Source organism: Perkinsus marinus (assembly GCF_000006405.1).
Source record: "Perkinsus marinus ATCC 50983 genomic scaffold scf_1104296958914, whole genome shotgun sequence".
Classification (NCBI taxonomy): domain Eukaryota; phylum Perkinsozoa; order Perkinsida; family Perkinsidae; genus Perkinsus; species Perkinsus marinus.
The window spans coordinates 220861-239350 of record NW_003206607.1 but is presented as its reverse complement, the minus strand read 5'-3'; the positions used below and the strand labels follow the sequence as shown (position 1 = coordinate 239350).

At 51.0% G+C, this 18490-nt stretch overlaps 7 protein-coding genes across 7 annotated transcripts in view; 4 read left to right on the top strand and 3 right to left on the bottom strand.

Annotated features, from left to right (window-relative positions):
* Window positions 1-587, bottom strand: part of Pmar_PMAR027928 (regulator of chromosome condensation, putative) — a gene marked incomplete at both ends in the record, with an annotated part of 3964 nt that extends 3377 nt beyond the window's left edge. Inside the window, one exon of the mRNA XM_002773426.1 lies at window positions 64-587. Coding sequence (XP_002773472.1) covers window positions 64-587 — 524 coding nt within the window. The remainder of the gene's footprint in view (window positions 1-63) is intronic.
* A 270-nt stretch (window positions 588-857) lies between these two features.
* On the top strand, window positions 858-4043 carry Pmar_PMAR027927 (calcium-dependent protein kinase, putative; the record flags this gene model as incomplete). The annotated part of the gene is made up of 16 exons (XM_002773425.1): window positions 858-957; window positions 1029-1202; window positions 1236-1307; window positions 1352-1474; window positions 1530-1593; window positions 1792-1864; window positions 1912-2067; window positions 2116-2249; window positions 2295-2365; window positions 2413-2504; window positions 2552-2715; window positions 2991-3135; window positions 3326-3430; window positions 3478-3614; window positions 3759-3862; window positions 3910-4043. 16 exons carry the CDS (start codon window positions 858-860, stop codon window positions 4041-4043), a joined length of 1848 nt encoding a protein of 615 aa, XP_002773471.1.
* Window positions 4044-6252: 2209 nt separating this feature from the next.
* Pmar_PMAR027926 (hypothetical protein) lies at window positions 6253-6428 on the bottom strand (the record flags this gene model as incomplete). The annotated part of the gene is made up of 1 exon (XM_002773424.1): window positions 6253-6428. A coding segment is annotated over one exon (176 nt), but the record flags the coding sequence as incomplete, so codon positions are not given.
* Window positions 6429-8610: 2182 nt separating this feature from the next.
* Window positions 8611-11542, bottom strand: Pmar_PMAR027925 (hypothetical protein; the record flags this gene model as incomplete). The annotated part of the gene is made up of 12 exons (XM_002773423.1): window positions 8611-8908; window positions 8955-9197; window positions 9242-9356; window positions 9400-9565; window positions 9902-10008; window positions 10055-10130; window positions 10178-10345; window positions 10426-10507; window positions 10585-10694; window positions 11110-11249; window positions 11290-11383; window positions 11429-11542. 12 exons carry the CDS (start codon window positions 11540-11542, stop codon window positions 8788-8790), a joined length of 1536 nt encoding a protein of 511 aa, XP_002773469.1. The 3' UTR covers window positions 8611-8787.
* A 539-nt stretch (window positions 11543-12081) lies between these two features.
* On the top strand, window positions 12082-13580 carry Pmar_PMAR027924 (hypothetical protein; the record flags this gene model as incomplete). The annotated part of the gene is made up of 2 exons (XM_002773422.1): window positions 12082-12382; window positions 12433-13580. 2 exons carry the CDS (start codon window positions 12082-12084, stop codon window positions 13578-13580), a joined length of 1449 nt encoding a protein of 482 aa, XP_002773468.1.
* Window positions 13581-13815: 235 nt separating this feature from the next.
* Pmar_PMAR027923 (hypothetical protein) lies at window positions 13816-14297 on the top strand (the record flags this gene model as incomplete). The annotated part of the gene is made up of 2 exons (XM_002773421.1): window positions 13816-13902; window positions 14133-14297. The coding sequence occupies 2 exons, from the start codon at window positions 13816-13818 to the stop codon at window positions 14295-14297; spliced, it is 252 nt and encodes an 83-aa protein (XP_002773467.1).
* Window positions 14298-14387: 90 nt separating this feature from the next.
* Pmar_PMAR027922 (conserved hypothetical protein) lies at window positions 14388-15312 on the top strand (the record flags this gene model as incomplete). Its single annotated transcript, XM_002773420.1, has 2 exons — window positions 14388-15151; window positions 15195-15312. Coding segments are annotated over 2 exons (882 nt in total), but the record flags the coding sequence as incomplete, so codon positions are not given.
* Window positions 15313-18490: the final 3178 nt, after the last annotated feature.

The following is an 18490-nucleotide window of genomic DNA, read 5'->3' as shown; positions in this document are numbered from 1 at the left end:
ACTCCCCTGAGACGAGAGACCGTCTGGGGTTCGACACTGGCCTGCGTGAAGTCGACCCCTAACTGGCCAGCAGAGTTGTCGCCCCAAGCCAGGACCATCTGAGTGTCAGCGTCTACCACCATGCAGTGTTTATCCCCAATAGCAATATCGCAACAGGGACTAGTAAGGTGCTTAACAATGGTGGGGACCTTGCAGACGTCCACGTGTAGGGATCGACCGCACTGGCCGAACTTGTTGCTGCCAGCCAAGTAGGCATGCCCTTCTGCATCTAGGAACATAGAGTTGTCTACTGACGCTAGGGCCTTCGTGATGGGAACTCCAGAGAATCTTCCAGAGCCCAACAGCACAGGGTCGACACGGCTCTGAGCATCACCGGTCGCCAGCCTGTGGCCTTGACCAAAGCCCCACACTGCCACATAGCCCGACTCGCACACGCATACTGTGTGGAAGGCACTACAGGAGATAGCGGCGGGCACCTCGCCATTGGGGAAGACCACCTGCCTTGCCCGGTTCTGGTCAGCACTATGGGAGAACTGTCCATACCCCAAGGCCAGGTTAGTGGTCTTACCCCAAGTATATAACCCCATAGTAGGAGTAACACTGTCGAACAGGGCGGACGAGTGCCTACTACAAGATACAACCTCGTCAACGGTCAGGTCTTCTCCTCGACTTAGGGCATCGAGTGCACGTATGAGTGGAGGCGACGGTCGGGCACCCCCTGTACGTGGTAAATCCTTATAAACCATAGTCGTGGTGCGACCGACTACTTTCCGGATCTAACTAGTCTTTTCATGCATTTCGTGCACTTAGGTCAAATCTGCGAACGCATGGTTTGCGTGGTACACCACGAATGGTCAATGGTTCTCTCTCCGACCCTCATAAGGGGTATTGATGCGCAACCACTCGATGCGGCCCTGCATGGTATCACCTTGGACGACCTTGTCAAAGTGACTATAGGTAGGACTAGGGCCGGGACGGCGTTCGTCCGAGGCATGTCGCTGATGATGTACTTGCATGCATGTGGTCAGGGCACGGTGGAGGCCTGTCGGGTCACACAACGTTGAGCGACTCCGACGACTCCCCTCCACGTCCAGTACTTGCCCGAAACACCAGTCTTCGTGACATCCGGAAGGATGAGAAGAAGCTCGGTAAAGGTAGCTTTGGTGAAGTCCTGTGTGTCAAGATCCGCGGTGACCCCTCTGGTGAGGGCCTCGTTGCCCATCGCCCTTCCCAAGGCTCTTATACAGGCCGTCTCTATGCCCTCAAAACTCTCCGTAAACGTGATGTTGAGCAAGGGCACCTGGCAGGTGGGCCCCTTTAGTCGAATCAGTAGCGACTCTGTACCGACCAGCCCAAGTGGAGCGAGAGATCTCGGTTCAATCCCGGCTACCGGCACATTCTAACATACTCCGACTCTACTCCCATTTTGAGGACAGGGAGCACGTCTATCTACTACTAGAATACTGTGCCAAGGGTAGGGCAATGTTGTTCGCCACGTTCTTGACAAGACCTGTGTCCCCTCCTCCTAGGTGAACTCTACCACCTCCTGCGGACCCAGCAGAAACGGCGCTTCCCTGTAGAAAGAGCGGCTCGGTGAGTATCATGTCCCGTATTGGAGCAGTCGTTCGCTTGCTTCACTAACTATAGAAGTTCACACGAATTCAATGAAAATTGCCCAGAAACTAACAAAAATTTCCCGAATCTCCGTAATGTCACCAGCACATGTAGTTGATCATGTGCATATTCTCCCACATTGATTTCATCCCCCCGCTGACTAGCTTGCATCGTCAGATACTTCCTGATGGCCGCCCGAGCGGTGGCTCATCTGCACTCCCACGGTATCATGCATCGTGACATAAAACCGGTAGCCTCCTTGGTCACCGTTCCCTAGTTTTCACAGTCTGCTGACAGGAGAACTTACTTGTCGCAGCTGACGATACTCTGAAGCTGGCCGACTTTGGTTGGTGTGCCGAGTTTCCCTCTACTGTAGTCTCTGGTTATACTACGAGAAGTCATGCTAGAAGACATACCTTCTGTGGCACTCTGGACTACCTCTCTCCAGAGATGGTATTTCCTATGGCTCTCTTACACTCCATGATGTTTTACGCTTGCCAGTTGCTTGGTCGTGGGCACGACCACAGCATAGACCTGTGGGGTCTGGGCATTCTACTATATGAGCTGCTGGCTGGACGCCCACCCTTCAATGCAACTGACCAGAGGACTGTTGTCAGCAATATCATTAACGTGAAGTGATGGTGACTTACACGAGGTTGTCTTTCCTGTTGGCCTTTCAGCTTGTCCTTCCCCATCGACTTTCCCCTAGTGGCTGAGGACCTTGTACGCCGGCTGTTGGTCAGGGATGAGGGTCGCGACTCGGCGAGGGGGTTGTGACCATCTTTCTATTTCCTTCAGGTCGTCGGTCCAGCATCGCCGAGGTCTTGTCGCATCCCCTGTGTACTTCCATAGGGGCCCCTCAGCCACCTCTACCACAACCTGTGCTACGGGTAGGCCGATCGTGTCACCATCGTTGACGAGGGTATAATGCCTGTAGCTCTCCTCGACCCAGCAAGTTACCAGACGTCACAAGTCGCCTCCTCGGCCGCGTCAAAGGGACCAAGGCGTACCTTCCGGTCTAGCACGAGTGCCGACTCTGCGGGTAGCGTCCCTATTGCAAGGCAGGCTAGTGTGTTCGGTCAGCAGACTCTGCACCAAGAAGTAGCTGCTCCGGCGTCTCTCCAGCAGCCTAGGGACTTGCCACAATACCTCCATCGAAGCGTTGTTCACAGCCCTCCGGTTGTGGACCAGCCATCTCAAGTACCCTGGGCCTGAGCTCAACGCATCCCCTCCGTCATGGGCAGATGTCGTTCGTGGCCACGTCTCCATCGGTGCAGTACCGACCCCTCCCCAGTGGTAACTTATCAGTATGCTTCCCGCCTCAGCGAGGTGACCAGGGCTCCTCCTCTCTTGACAGCTTGGGGCCTTCATGTCAGGTGTGTCAGCTGTGAAGAACTCGCCCTCAAGGACGCCTGTAAGCGCCCTCAAGATGTCCCTTGCTATGGTCTACGCATAGGTGACAGTGAGAGTGTCCAAGGAACGACCTCCATCGGAGACCAGCCTCGCCCCGCCATACGGTTTGTAAGTGAGTCGTATTTGGAACGATAATCTCACACTCCTCTTCAGTCCATCTCTCCACGAGTCGTTCGTCAGCCATAATAGGTATCACCGCCAGCTGCAATCTCCCTTGCAGAGCTTTCGTGACTTGAATCAAAGCTCCTTGGTAGAATATATAGTTCACTCCGGCGGTGTGAAATTAGGTGTTCTGCAGATTCTGGATGTCTCTTCGTCGTCCTTCTTATCTCTGGATGACTCCTTCGCTGCCCCAAAGGAGACCTTGGGCCCGCCAAGAAATAAGCCCGAGCCCCCCCGCAAGGTGCCCAGCCGTATTCATTTCTTTCCTAGTGTTTCGTGTTCACTCAGCTCGGCACAGTGCCGTCCTATCCAGTGCCGTCATTCCAACAACGAGTGTGGGGCATCCCACCCGGCGGCCCTCCCATGGGAAATCGAGTCCTTGCTACCCCGAGCAGCTTTATCCCGACATACACGTGGGCTCTGCAGTAATTAGTGCCTCTGAAGCCAATGAAGCATGCCCCTGCCAATTTCTATTTTCGATCTGATGTTCGTTGTGCTATGGGGAGGCGCGTTTGAGTAGCAGTTTGGATTCCCCCTATGATACGCTCAACTATGGGAAGTCTCCTCAGGCCGACTCCGGTGTTGTTCAATCGTATTGGACCGCCGCTCAGGACGGCTCAGATCGGTCCCACTGTGGGCGGCAACGGAGGAAGAACCTTCGTCCTTTACTTGAGTAATTCGATTCGCAAGACAGTGGTGATTTGCATGGATTGCCCTCAGCTACTACCATCAATGTCCTCATCGCCTTCCAAGTGTCTTGGGCCTGCTATCTGCAGCCGAGGTGGAGGAGCTTCAGAAGCGACATGTTGGAAAAGTTCCCGTCCCTCCAGCCAGACATGGATGAGAAGGACTGATAGAGGGTAACAGTTTCAGCCATTGGTGATGGCAACGGTGTATTCAGGTCACTACTAAACGATCGTACACACGTCGGCGTAGATGAGCCGTCGTGAATGGTGTTTTAGACTACGTGTCACCACTATTATTATTATCATCATATTTTGAGATAATACTTGATGGTGTTGCGTGGCACGGGATATCCACAGTCTCTGCGGTATATAGGTCTCATGTTGGTCTCCCGTCTCGCACACGCATGTCTTTCCTCAACAGAAGAAACCACTCAGATGGTCGGAAGGCTTGACAGCTGCGGTCACATTTATTTTCATGAATATGGCAGCAGCTCCTTCACGAGCAAAAAGGACTAGTTATTTCAAGTGAGGGGAGTTCATTGTCCGGTTTGACGTCACACGGTTCGTTTCCTAGGTTCGCTGACAGTTTTTTCGAGGGAACTGCAGATGTGGAGATCAATGTAGCTCTAGGAGGTGTTTTAATCTGTGTAAGGCTGAGGTTTGTATGCGCCCCAGCTCAGCGTTGGAATATATGTTCGCTTTCCTCAAGCGAGTCAATGAATTTGCATCCATATTCGGGTAGAAGTGTACGGAAAACAATTAGAATTTTCCAAAATTTCTTTATAGACTTCGTATTATCAACAACACATGTAGTTGACCATATCCATATTTTCCTACACTGCTCCAACTGCTCTGACGAGGATTGTGAGTATGCTCATTCGATTCACGACCTGGTGGAGTCATTCTCTGTCGGGCTAGTGTGATTGATGAATCCAGGCGCGTTAGATGATGTTGGCAGAATGTCTCAATTTGGTCAAGTACAACACGGCTCGAGCCAATTCCCTACTATAGTCAGCGGATGTCAGCGTTACTCGCACTGGTCCTCGCTGTCCCATAGGGCGCTTGTACACATCCCACCGTCTGACTCACTGGTGGGGTTGTTCTCATCTCTAAGTGAACTTCATCCAAAAAATGATGGGATGCTCGTCGACATTATTTACCACGACTCTTACATTTCGTCTCGAACTCAACGCGATACAACATTTGGCTCACTGAAGGTCTATTGTGCTTGTAGCATCTTAAAATATCTGCATGTCTGTTCTCATTGGCATAGTCGAGAGGTAGGGCATTGTCGTCAGCTCACCGTTTCATTTTTGGCTTAACCATCAACTCGACAATTCTTCATAATTAGAGTCAGTGGTAGTGATTTTCGGTTCCATCGATATCACAATCTCCCAAGAGCTACTTTGGTTGGCTATTGTCTGATCTTCACTGCTCTAACAAGTTTTCACTCTCGCCACCATCGAGGGCTTTTCTTGTAGTGATTGTCTACCGGATGATAACAAGCAACGTAGAGGCTTGGTGGACACACGTTACCATGCGACGTGTTTTCGGAATTCTCACTCTCTCTTTGACTGCGATCTGTGTTCTGAGTGCACTAAAGTGATTTTTTCAATCTACTGGGGAAAGTAGTGAAGCTGTAGGAAAGTATCGTTTGAGGGAGAGATGTAAGCCATGGACATCTATTACACGTAGCGTCCGTGCTTTACTCGAATTGGATTCGACCGGATTACTACACCAATCTATGTTGATTCGAATGACTATTTTGCTAGGGGAAAAGGATGTTCCTGAAGTCTAGCCAGTGACCCAAATAGCGGAGTATTCAGAAACAACAATCTCATACATTTCACCTCGCCTAAGCAACCTCTCCTCAGGAGGAACCACCACTGAATCGACGCCAAGTCGGTCACTTCTAGAAACATTGGCCAGGCCAATTTGGCCGGTACCCCGCCAGAGAGCCAAACACCTATCGTGACTTCCTTGGGGGAACTTCCCTTTCCTTCTATCCTCGAACCGTCTGTAGAGATAGAATTCGAACGTTGCCAGAGCTTCTCGAATAAAGGGCAACTCACGGCCACTAAGTCAAAGGCACAAGTTCCAGTCAATAGAGGGCCCTCGCACTCTGGCCTATGCATAAGCCATGACACTCTATGGAGGCACGTTGTGTCTGGCACACTCGAAGTGGTAGTTCCTTCAATCGTGCCCCATTGAGAAGATGTATACTGAGGCTGGGGAATGCTGTTTTCCTTGACAATTTTTTGATAGCCTGTATGAACTGGTCACCTCCGCTGAAATTTTCCGACCCACAGCAGCGGATGTGTGTCTCCACCTTCACCGACTCGCCAGCTCAACTCCCTCTTATGTGTCAGAAACGCACAGAAACTAATTGCATGGCAGGCTGGCATCGCTGGGCTATACCGGCCAGATAGCACGCTAACAGAGGCAGATGTCGGGGTGGCGATTTGGCTAGATCGACCGATCGGACTAGATTTTGAAGCACGTTGAGCCGCAATCGAGAAGGATACAGAAAGCCCGACTGAGGATCCATGCAGTCTGAGCAGAAGGAGCATTCACAGAACTCAGAAGTGCTCGCCTCACTCGCATAATGAGCAGCAGCTGCCAACGTGTAGTCAGTCCTCCTCCGCAATGCTAGGCTCAACGCTGAGCGACGTTCCTCAACGGACGCATTCCGGACAGTAGCGAGCCGCCAAAGGTCCGAGGCTGGGGTGCACTGTATCAGAGGAGGAAGAGGAATGTCCAGAGTTGGGCAGAGCTGGCCGAGAGCAACAATACTCGTGGTCGTAGATGAGGACACTGAAACTGAGGACTGAGTCGGCGGAAGAGAGGACCTCGGCACCTACTTGTATCCTCATGGAGACGAGCTAAGATATCCTTCCCAATATGGGGAGGAAGCACGAGGCCAGCGTGGGCCATGCCCCACAATGCTAGAGCCTGAGGGAACAATACCAGTGAGGTCCCGACTCGGCGTGCTCGGGCCCGACACGAAGGTCAGCTGGTAAACTCTGTAGATGATCCCTGCATAATGAAGTTATCTCTCTCACGGCATCCATGTGGCCTCGACGGGAGAATGCCCACAGCAACGCTGCCAGGTCGCCGGCGCCTACTGAGGGCCGGTACACTCAATAGCAATCAGCTGTTACCAGTACTGATGTCCGTACTGTGAGCTCGTCTGTGCACAAGATCTCGCACGCACCTCCATAACGTATCGAAGAGCCTATTAAAATGCTTGTGGTGTCACACCAGAGCGTTGCGACTCACGAGTCAACGTCGGCGTTCTGTTCATATGCCAGGGCGCATGCCGTCATCGAGAGGCTGAAAAGATCTGCCTTAGGATTTTGGTGGGAAACGGATGCCTCTATGCTGGACGGGGGAAGCCAAGACGGGAGCTGACATCTAAGGTAGGCGCGCGAAATTATCAACGACAGATAAGCACCTGTTTCCTGTTAATGCGCCCTATCCCCCAGAGGAAGTTGGCGAGGGCCTGAGGGTCGAAGTCCTTCAGCTCGACGCCCATAAGGGGATGCCAGTCATCCGAGCACTCATCGAGTAGGGAGGTGAGGCAGCAGCGACCACATGCCCACATAACGCCAGCTATAGCGTGGGGGCTGAGGCCCTTCCACCCTCGAACGCCGCATTCAGTCACCAACATTGACAACACATCCCGATAAGGCGGCGGGGCATCGCCTAAGCCCGCAGAGACCTATACAATTACGAGGAGGGAAGCGACTCACAGTCCCCATGGGAGGAGGTGTTCCATGCCTTGGCCATCGCATGGACCAAAAGAGCCACATCCGTCGTCGTCATTTGAGTGTAGTCCTGGAGGAGACCAGTCCTGGCCGTCCATGTAGACCCCACCTCACCAGTTTTCCTCCCCGTATGAGCAGAACGACTATGGTAACAGCCTCATCAGCAGATGTGGGGATCCTCGACAACGGCCACATAAGAGGCACCAAAGACCGCCAGCCGTTAGCGGTCTAAAGGTAGTCAGAAGCCTCTAGCTAGCTTCCGATTCGAATAACCTCTTGTGATCCTAGGTGACGAAGGCCCTGCTGGATCAACCAGGGGGGTATCTCCTCTACTCTCTTCAGCTTCACCAGTGCCCGGAGGAACTGGCATACGCCTTGGCTTGTGATACCCTCCTCAGGAGGAGGAGGATCTCGGAGCTGGTCCACGAGGGCAGAGACCGCCGCTGATCGGCACCCTGAATGGTCCCCTGACCCAGCAAATGCCTCCAGCATACGTGCCGATGCTCTGTGCGTGAAGTCCCGACTATACGCCTGCCAGACACGATCACTAGCCACTGGTCAGTGGTGTATCATCAGACCTCCGTAAGATTGATGACTACCCGCCAGAAGGAAGGAGAGCCAAGCCCCATCTTGCTCACCGACCAGGCCAAGACGCTAAGGTCATCCGGGGTGAACCTTAGTGCAGAAATAAACAATCCACAACGGCTGTCCCCTACGCGTCCGTGATAGCAGCAGTGGCTGCGTGGAGGACCCGGGCCGTCTCCTCCTGGGGAGGCCGTGTCGCTCTGCCGGTCTTTGCTATTTTATAAACTTGATACACCAGAGGGTGGAGGCCCTTCCTTGCATGGTTTGCTCGCAGCATTCAGCACCACTGTAGTGTATCGCATTCGAGCCTTTTACCAGTACTGGCACTACGAACCAAACTCAAAGCTGGCGAGATAACAATGTCGTCTTAACGAATGTACATTACTGGGAAGGCTGAATACTCACAGAAGTTCCGAGAGAGACTCCAGCCAAGGATTTGCATACTAGCTTCACGGAGCACCAGGGAGATGATGATGACGATGAACGAAAAGTTACAGGTAGGAAGGATACAAAAGGCTCTCGAAACAAAACTCAATAGTCCAGAAACAGGCAGGGCCCGATCAGTGGGCCGGCAGTGCTTGGCAGGAACACTTACTCTTCTGTTGTTGGATCTCAGACACGCTATCATCGACCATTTTACTCGAGACGTGTCTGTAGTACGCCGACCGGGTGTTTTCACGCCTGAACAACATCAGCATTCGGGTATCCTAGGTTCACCCAAGCCTACCGTAAAACGTCTCCTTGTTTCATCCACTGGTTCGAGGCCGGCCCTATTTGAGCGTCATAGAGCGGCGCTGCGTGGAGGATGCCGATTTGGGGCTCCGTGCCAGCCACCAGGATGACGAAGCCGTCAGACACTTCGGGCGAATCCAATACCCAGAAGGGTCCTCGAGACGTGAACAATACCGATTTGAATTCGGGCGCGCTGGACACCGGAGGCTTCCCCTCACTGCCCCCCACAACATAGGACCTAACACTCCGTTACAGCACGATACGATAATGCAAGTACAGTACCGAAGCACGGCCTGCCACCGTTGATAGTCATAGGTGACACTCACCAACTTGGTCGTGGGGCTCGAACCTTTGCCCTTCTGAGCCGACTCCTCTCGAAAGTCCATAGCGTAGTAACCTACCAGGAACATCCCACACAAGTACCGTGGCCCCCCCAGTACTAGCCGGATGGACAGGCACCGAGTCGATGCACTGCCCGGTGATGGTATCCACTGTCGTAACGCAATCAACAGATGCTCCAGAGTCTTCCTCTTCATCATCATCTGCAGCTGGCCTCCATACATACACTGCTCTGTTGGAGAACCGATCAGGCAGTAACGCTCGAATCTACCAGACTTCCATGGAGGAGTGGACGTGGCGAGAGCTGCTCTAATCTACGCCCATTCTAACGCTCAACAATGTCAACGGCGCATATCTTGCGAATTTCTAACGGCAAGTACATGCAGCCCGCAAGGTAATCAAACGCGTTATCCATCCCCGATGACCATACCCCTCTACTGTAGGGTAGAGCATAAGCTCACACATCCTATTGGTACAGTCCGATATACTCATCAACTCAAGAGATCGACAGAATACAACCAGCACAGCTGCGATAACTATTTCCGTTGTAAGGATTTCCATCGGCATTAAATACAGTTCTACTACTACTACTACTACTATTACCTCTACTCCTTCCTCACTACCAAGGCAAACAGCTGTGTCGTTCTTGGCGACATCAAATGCAGCAATACCACCGTCGGGGGATGCAGCCAAGTGGAAGCAGCTACTACCTACAACCGTGCATATGAAGTCGCCCTCCAAAAGCGATGCCCCCACCTTTCTGATGCTTGTCCTTCAATAAAGCCATCATGCAGGAGCGTTTATCCCCACTAGGGCATAAGTCCGATACGCCCTAAGGAGGAAGCAGGTCCATTGACCCTCGTAGGTAGCTGATGGGACCTTATTCGCAGCGTATAGGTTCTTGTCGATACTCTGTAACATCGCTACATCATCGCTAGCGGCCTGTTCGACAGACTCATTGTCATCGTTAGAGTACGTCGTAGATCGCCAAGGACCGTCCAAAACACTAGCAACCAACCGCTGAGAGTCCAGCTCGCGGATATACGACTGAGAAAGCCAGACGGTATTAGTGGTCGAGGAGGTCACGCGCCACGAAATTCAACCCAGCGGGTATCCCAGGGTGGTACGTTCGATCTGGGGGGTAGTAGCTTGGTCACATCCAGCTCATGGTTCTGGCCTAATCGAAGGTTCGATGCCACTGTGGCCAATCTGACAAAGAAGCCATACTCCTTTCCGAATACCACATCGTCATCAAATCACCGAAGCAGTTCACGGTGCTCTCTTACCGTGGATCTATATAGACAGCTCTCAGCTCTGTCGAATTCCTGTCATTGAAGCTTGCCTTCTCCCAAGGTGCCATCAGATGCAATACATTACTCCGACGGTTAGCCATAGCCTGTTGAAAGGACGAAAGGTCCTCAGCGAGTGCGTCCAAGCAGACTCAAAGCCGAGCAATGTCCCCGAAAAGTTAACGACCGGTCGGTCGCAACTATAGCGCATAACCTCTCAGTCGGTAAACAAGCCATCCCCGAGTGTGATTAAGTCCAATAACGAAGCCGAATGTTTCGGAATCTTACAGCGTGCGGGAGCACATGCTATAGTATGGGAAAGATACCATTTGTTCGATCAAAGAGTTGCTAACATATGGCATATCTGCCCCACGAGAGAGCGAAAGTGATTTCTGCAATTTGTTGGAATTTGAGTTACTTGCTGAGGGGATTGATCGTCCTATATAGCGTTCCGGTGAGATTTATTGTACTAAGGCATATCTTTGGGACATATGGCATAGCCGCCCCACCAAAAGCTACTACCTGTGCGAGCTTATCCTGCTGTACTCTGAACATTACCATGCATGCAAAGAGGAACATGGCCCATATACAGAGGCGGAGCGATGCTGCTGCCCTATTGGGCTCTTGTTCGAAGTCCCATTGGCCACCCGTTGGTGACATGTCTGTACACACAGTATGATAGAGATAATATAGGTATATTACCAAACTGATTCATTGACCCTGCTCCTCCTATGATTACGAACCTAGCTGGACCATCTCCACTCTCGGCCGAGGTTGGACTTGTGTCAGATCGACTCTGAAATGACCACTGACAGGACACAGAAAGACAGGTGATTCTCACCTGGATACCAGGGACAGTGAGATCAGCCTGTCCCACAGCCGGTATGTTGACCATGGCTCTCGTTGGTGCAGTGGTCGTGGTAGTAGTAGTAGTGGATGGTCCCATAGCCTCCATCTCCACACTGGACCCTGTGCTGGCATCGCTATTGCGACGGTTTTCGATGGGGGAATAATCGTGACGACCTGGATGTCTCATTCTGTATGATACAACCATACGCTAGCGACAGTGCGATATGAACGTGGTTCATAATTGATGTTCCCTGCCATAACATTCGTGATTGCTGTAACGAAACATTGAAGCTCTGACGTGACCGCGCGCCACAAAAATATGAAAACGAGAAGGTCGTGAGTTCGATTCGCGCAAGGCAGATTTTCTCTCTTTCGACATTCACCGCAGCCCCACCACTTAACAATGATCTATCGTTTGCTTTTCGATTAGGCCGTGTAGAAAGCTATCAATAGTCGACGACCATAACAAGGGTTGTGCCTATAGACAGAAGAGTTTACTAGACCCGGCTCGAGTTGGCGGCCTATACCAGCGTCACGGTGTGACGCAGATGACACATGATAGCAAACTCCTTGTGGATGCCCTTACGTGAGACCTAAGCCCATCCATGCAGGGTTTTGTCACAGATTTGCTTCTTATCATCGCTAATGTCATTGCCACTTTCTCAATTACAGAATCATCAGCAGCAGGCTAACCAGCTAGTCGGCGAAAACGCATTTGGCCAGTTTGATGCCTCCAACAGCATAGGAATGAATCAGCAGGTTATGTCGACCGGAACTATGGGGATGGGCCAGCGTCTAGCTGGGACCCCCGGTGGTGGGGTTCCTCATCGAGAGCTCTATCGTAAGACTCGCATGTGCAAGTACTTTCTCCAGGGGTATTGTGTCCATGGGGACCAATGCGACCATGCTCACGATGTTAGTGAGCTGAGGCACCTGCCAGACATGCGTAAGCTAGTTGCTGTTAAGTCTCCTCTGCATCTGTCTTCCTGTACTCAGGCTCGGGGGGATACGCCCATGGTGGTAACGGTAGGCAAATGCTGGATACGGCACCGACGTCGCCTGGCTCTACCGAATCTCACCCTAATGGGACTGGCGATGCGGGCTCTTCTCACGAGCGCGAGGTTTTCAGAAAGACGCGAATGTGCAAGTACTTCCAGCAGGGGTATTGTGTCCATGGTTCGGACTGTAATTACGCCCACGACTGGAGTGAGATAAGGCATATTCCCGGTCTCCATACGGGCAAAGCTAATGAGTACTCTGATGTCGACTTTAAGGAGGCTCAATTTATGAATGCGCCTGCTGGTGGTGGCCAGAAGGTTCAGTACACTGGCGACTCTGCTGCTGCTACTAACGCTGCTGTCTTGGCGGCTCTGAGTAACACTGCTGCTGCTTTGAACCAGAATCCGAGTCTCTTGGTAACTGCGCCCGACTCGTCCCCCAGCCTGCTGACATCCCAGAAGGCTATGAGCAATACTATGACGGCAGATGACTTCCTCGAGCAAGCCCAGCTATTGGATCAGATCGCTAAGGCATTAGAACAGCTCAATGGCAGTGCTGATAGCAGTGCTTTCACAGCGGGAGACGAAGTCAGGCTCAGACTTCGGTCCTATACTGGCGGTCAGGATATGATTGCTGCGCTGGTCGATGAGCCTCCGGACAACTTCCCCAGCATCACGGATTCGTTCCCGACGATTCCAGCCCCTAGTCTTGACGCGGACGCTCCTGCATTTGTGCCACAGCAACCACAGTCGGCGCTTACGTCACCATCAGCATCATCAACGAATATGAATAGCCACTACACGAAATCATCTGCTGGTACTTTGTTGGTACCTCCGAGCAACGAGCCGGCATCTGAGAGTCGTCAGTCTCGCCCTCGTGGGCTGAGTGGTTGGAAGCCCTTGGAGTCTATCGATAACAGCGAGTCGAGGTCTCGGACTTTGAGCCAAATTGCTACAATTTTAGAAGCAAGAAGAAGACTGCCTAGTTTCAGCCCTCCGCCGTCCCCCCCTGCGACAACACAGTCTTCGTCTGAGTTTGGTGCTGCTGTTGGGTCGCCAACACATCTAAACGACATTGGATCGTATTCCCAAATGGCCGGTGCTGTCAATACCAATGCTCCTGTTGATAATAGTACTGGTAAATGAACTTAACTAGATTTACGTTTTCAGCCCAACACTTGAGGGGTCTTGGTAGCATTCTTGCTTGTAGTAGCGCGGGCCACATTTACCACTACTGTCGATGTTTGTTATATCAGTGATGGAACGCTTCTTTTTCTAGTATAAGCGACGTCGTCGGAGGTAGAGTACGGTAGTGATAGAAGTCGTTACATAGTTGCTGCTTTATCGCTCTTCCCCTTGTAAACTGTTACTACCATTATTAATGAAAGTTGCAGTATTTGTTCGTAACGGCAACAATGCTAGCCGCACCACTTCTGCTGCTGCTGCTGCTTGTGGTGATGTTGGTCAAGTAGCTTATTGTTTTCGGTGGTACTGTAAAATATATATGGCGGATTTCATTATTCCCTGGTTTCTGGGCACCTCCAGTCAGCACTGCGTTGTAAGTTTCCGGAACATAGGATGACAATTTCATGTCTAGCCGTGAAGTTATGATAGCTTTTTGTTAGCGTCATTCGCTTCTTTGGGCTCGTCATCATTACTCGTGTCGATCGGCAAAGTTATTATCATGAGTATATGTAGGGTTTCAAGGCATTGCCCTTTGGTATGGCATTATGGCGAGTACCCGCGTGGGCTGTTGCGACACTGATGCTACTGACTGGTAGCATGAATACTCTTTCTAAGAAGGCTATGTTCGAGACCTGTGCACCAAGTATCACCAGGCACACCGGAGGTAAGAGCTTCTGATATGCATTACATGATTGCTGTAGAATAGAGAGGCTTCGTTATTTCTCAACGGCTGTTCATAGCCCTTTAAGAAAGCAGTTACCATGTTAGGTAGCTGCCCCTCGGGTGAGGAGCCCTTCAACAAGCCTTGGACCCAAAACTTAGCGATGTTCCTCGGCGAGTCCATGCTGCTGCTAGTTGTACTGTATAGGCAGAGACACTACCAGTATAGGAATAACTCTGATGGTAGTCCAAGACCATCGAGGAATACCCCACCGTACTTGTTCGCTCCACCTGCGGCTCTTGATCTACTTGGTACTGGTTTATCCGGAATTGGAATGAACTTTATAACTGCCTCAGTGTGGCAAATGATGCGCGGCAGTATTGTTGTTTTCACTGCTATTCTATCAGTTCTGTTACTTGGGCGTACGATGCACCGTTCGAAGATATTCGCTGTATGCTGTACGGTAGTAGGGCTCACCCTAGTGGGAATCAGCTCGGTATTGGACACTAGGTCTGCTGCTAGCACCAGCACTGGGGGAACAGCCTCCCTCGTAGGAATCGGCTTTACCGTCCTTGGTCAGCTCTGTGGCGCTATGCAGATGATAGCAGAGGAACGGTTGTTGAAGTCACGCCGTTGCCCGTCATCCCTTGTTGTTGGGATGGAGGGTCTATGGGGCATAGGGTCGATGCTGGTAGTGCTTAGCATCATGTCGTGGTTACCAGGACGGGATAATGGCTCTTTTGAAAATGCTAAGGATTCGCTCTATAAGCTTGAGAGCTCTTCTGCTATCCTAACTCTGATGGTTACATACTTTTTATCAATATCTGTGTTCAACCTGAGCGGCATGACAGTTGCAAGACGATTGTCCTCAGTAGGACAGCTGCTCGCCGCAAGTTCCTTACTGAGCCCTTCAGATTCATAGGACTATGCTGGATTCCCTACGTACAATGCTTGTGTGGCTCGCTCAGTTATCGTTCTATTACATAGGCGGGAGCTCGCGATACGGTAAAGCTCCGACTGTATCCAACTCTCGTGTCAGCTTTGCGATCAGGTACCTCCTGGGCAGCCCACAGTTGGCTTCAGCTCGCTGGCTTTATGATTTGCGTATTCGGTACTCTTCTCTACAATGACATAATTACTTTGCCGTTCATGCGTGCTGAGCCTGTTGATGAGACTTCTAGAGCGCTGATGCCGACAGAGGAAGAAATGGACATGTCGGTAGCACAGGATGCATCTTCATCGTTAATTGATAGAGAAATGAACAATTATTGACATCATGCCTCGGTGTGGAGTGACGAGTTGGGAAGCGGGCTACATTTCTGATTTACTCGATTCGAACTGATCGAACATCGCTAGTGATGAAGAACCTCTGGGTGGCTGTCGTTGAATACAGGACAGGAACGAATGAGTAGGTCGTCATACGTGGTATACCAAGTGGCGAATCGTAGTAAGAGCAATATACTTGTAATCTCCAAGACTCCTCGACAAGAGGAGCTGGTATTATCCCCCATAAGACTGAGCATAAGCAAACACTTGTTACTACAGAAAAAGGCTACATGTTGACAATCGAGCATCTACCTCAGAACATAATTACATTGTCACTCTTGCTGCTCAGTAGAGCGCTGTTTACGGGCATCATTGCGAGCATCCATCCAAGAGATGTAGGTATTCCAAAACACTCCACAGGCGGCAAGGTAGGGAACTCGGGCTGTAGAGGGAATACTGAAGGAGATAGGCGTTTTGGTGGTGCTTTACACCTTGAACTACATGACACCAATAGTGTCGACTCAGCCCAATTCCGTGAGTACCAAAATGACGGAACAACACGACCGTAGAACAGCGGACCGGAAGAGGAAAACGAAGATCCACTTACAATTTGAATCCGAACATGTTCGCGACTGGCCAGAAACCACAACCTGCTACGAAAGCCTGTGGAGCCTTGTGGGTAACGTTATCTGTGATGCTGGGGGCACCATCGAGGAAACCGAGGTACGCGAATAGAGCGACAACATAGGCGGGAAAAACAACAACCTGAATGGAAAATGACAACAAGAAGTCAGTAACAGGAAGCAATACGGAGGCTCGTAAGTGCTCTGATGCCACGAGCATTGGATGGATGGTTCTCACCTGTGCAACTGCGGTTTTCATGAGGACGGTTCGTAAGTTCACGGCAGGACCGAAAATTTTGTCCAAGTGGCGGAAGCAGACGAAAAAATAAGGGCCGTGTAGAGTACAACCAACAAGGGCAAATCTCGCAGATCTGCTCGTAGAGTAGGCCTATCGTAATGGGAAAATCCGAGTCCTATATAAAATGCTGTTGTTACCTCATTTCCCATGAACGTTTGGGCTACAGCATCACCCATCATCATTACCGTACCACTCTGTAGGCCTGCCTTGACCATCAGGCGGAGAAACGAAGGAGCGGTCGGAGTAGCCATTTCTATCTTCAACAATAGACCAGCCCCCCCAGAGTGACCAACACTATCCACAGACGAGACCTTCGAAAACAGTAGAAGTCCTATTTTTAAGACTAGTGCTCTTCTCAACCCCAGCAGCTAGTTAATCACTAGCATAACCATGGGAAGGCGATCCAGGATATTTTATCAACAGAGCTAGCCTCATTTAGCTGCTATCTTCATTTGTCACTTAGTGATAACGGTGATAACGGGCCGTTATTAACGGCGGATCTATGCGAGATCTAGATAGCGTTTACAGGCGGGCAGCAAATTTCCTGCATTACACTCGATCCCATAGGAGCATTTAATATTTGATCACGATAATGATGCTCCTCTGTCCTGCTGTCGGGGAGCTGTGATTGTTATGCGATGCAGACAGTCGACAGGCTAACGAGAGTGATCCTTATAGTTATAATATTCCCCCAGGTTGGAGAATAAGAAGTCTGTGCCCCACCATAAGCCGTCCCTAGTGTCCACTGTCTTGTTGACTGACTCCTGTCGTGCCACCACCCGCATCATCCAGGTGGGGTCACCCAGGTGGATACTTCCGGAGACTTTATCGGACTTCTCGATACGAAAGTATCAATATATGGGTGTATGCAAATATCATCGATGCCCGAACGTGTACCCTATCGAGACCAAACCCCAGTCGTGACTTGGTAACTCAACCAAACTGATCAGACAGAAACGAGCCTCAGATGGTCATAGTATTGTCAACGTAATAAGTATAACTATGGTGTATGAGAATATATACAACTTGGTGTGTCGGTCAATCACACTGTAGCTCAGGGGCCATCTTGGGGCCCCACTTAATTTCAACGCTTCGTCTTTCCCGTTCAACGTCATCCTCATACGTCAATCGCTCCACTATTGGTATCGGCGGAGGCGGCTCACACGCATCCACCCGTTTGCCGCTGCTGACGTACTGCTCATAAGATCTCTTCTTCTCAGAACTCCTCCGTGAATGTTGCGACACGCTCTGTACTGCCTCCAGATAAGCCCGCCAACAGCCTCTCCGTTTGAAGTGCCTCTTGAGGCTTATTCCACGACCAGGTATCACCTCTTGTCCAGGAATAGAAGACCAGTGCCCTTCCCGAAGATTCTCATCATCCATTATGCCTAGCGTCTTCTCATAGGGTATAGCCAAGACAGAGCGACTACCAATAGTCCATATACCGACATGATGCCCCGGTGGGAGGTACACTGGAGGCGACACTATGCACATTTGGACCGCCGAGACAGTCGGGTCAAAGTTCACGAGCTGAGACGCTTGACGGCTACTTAGGTAACACGTTTCTGATTCAAAAATACCTGACCCAAATGCTTCCATTTATGAACACCCTTCTTTTAGGTTACTACCTTCTGCTGGCTTGACGGTGAATGTGCCCACTCGGACGTCCCTTCCGCGGTGTTTTGAGGGATCCACCTGTATCGCTATCCGTGTCACCATAGCGTTGTTCACCGCTATAGTATCTCCCAGAATTTGCAATTGACCACTAGAAACTCCTACCATAACAAGGCATGCTCTACATCCTACTCTCCGACTATTACAGTACCCACACTAGGGGCAGTGCCCACTAAGCTGTCCCAGAAGCCTCTTTGCTTGCCGGACCAGGAGCTTCCAGCGGGGGACCGGGGAAACGTCCCTGGCCCGATGAAATGATCCTGCGAGTAATTCATGCACTTCTTCCAATACTGACATCACGTTTTCCCCAAAAGGAATTCAACTCAACAACGTAACGACGGGTATAGGG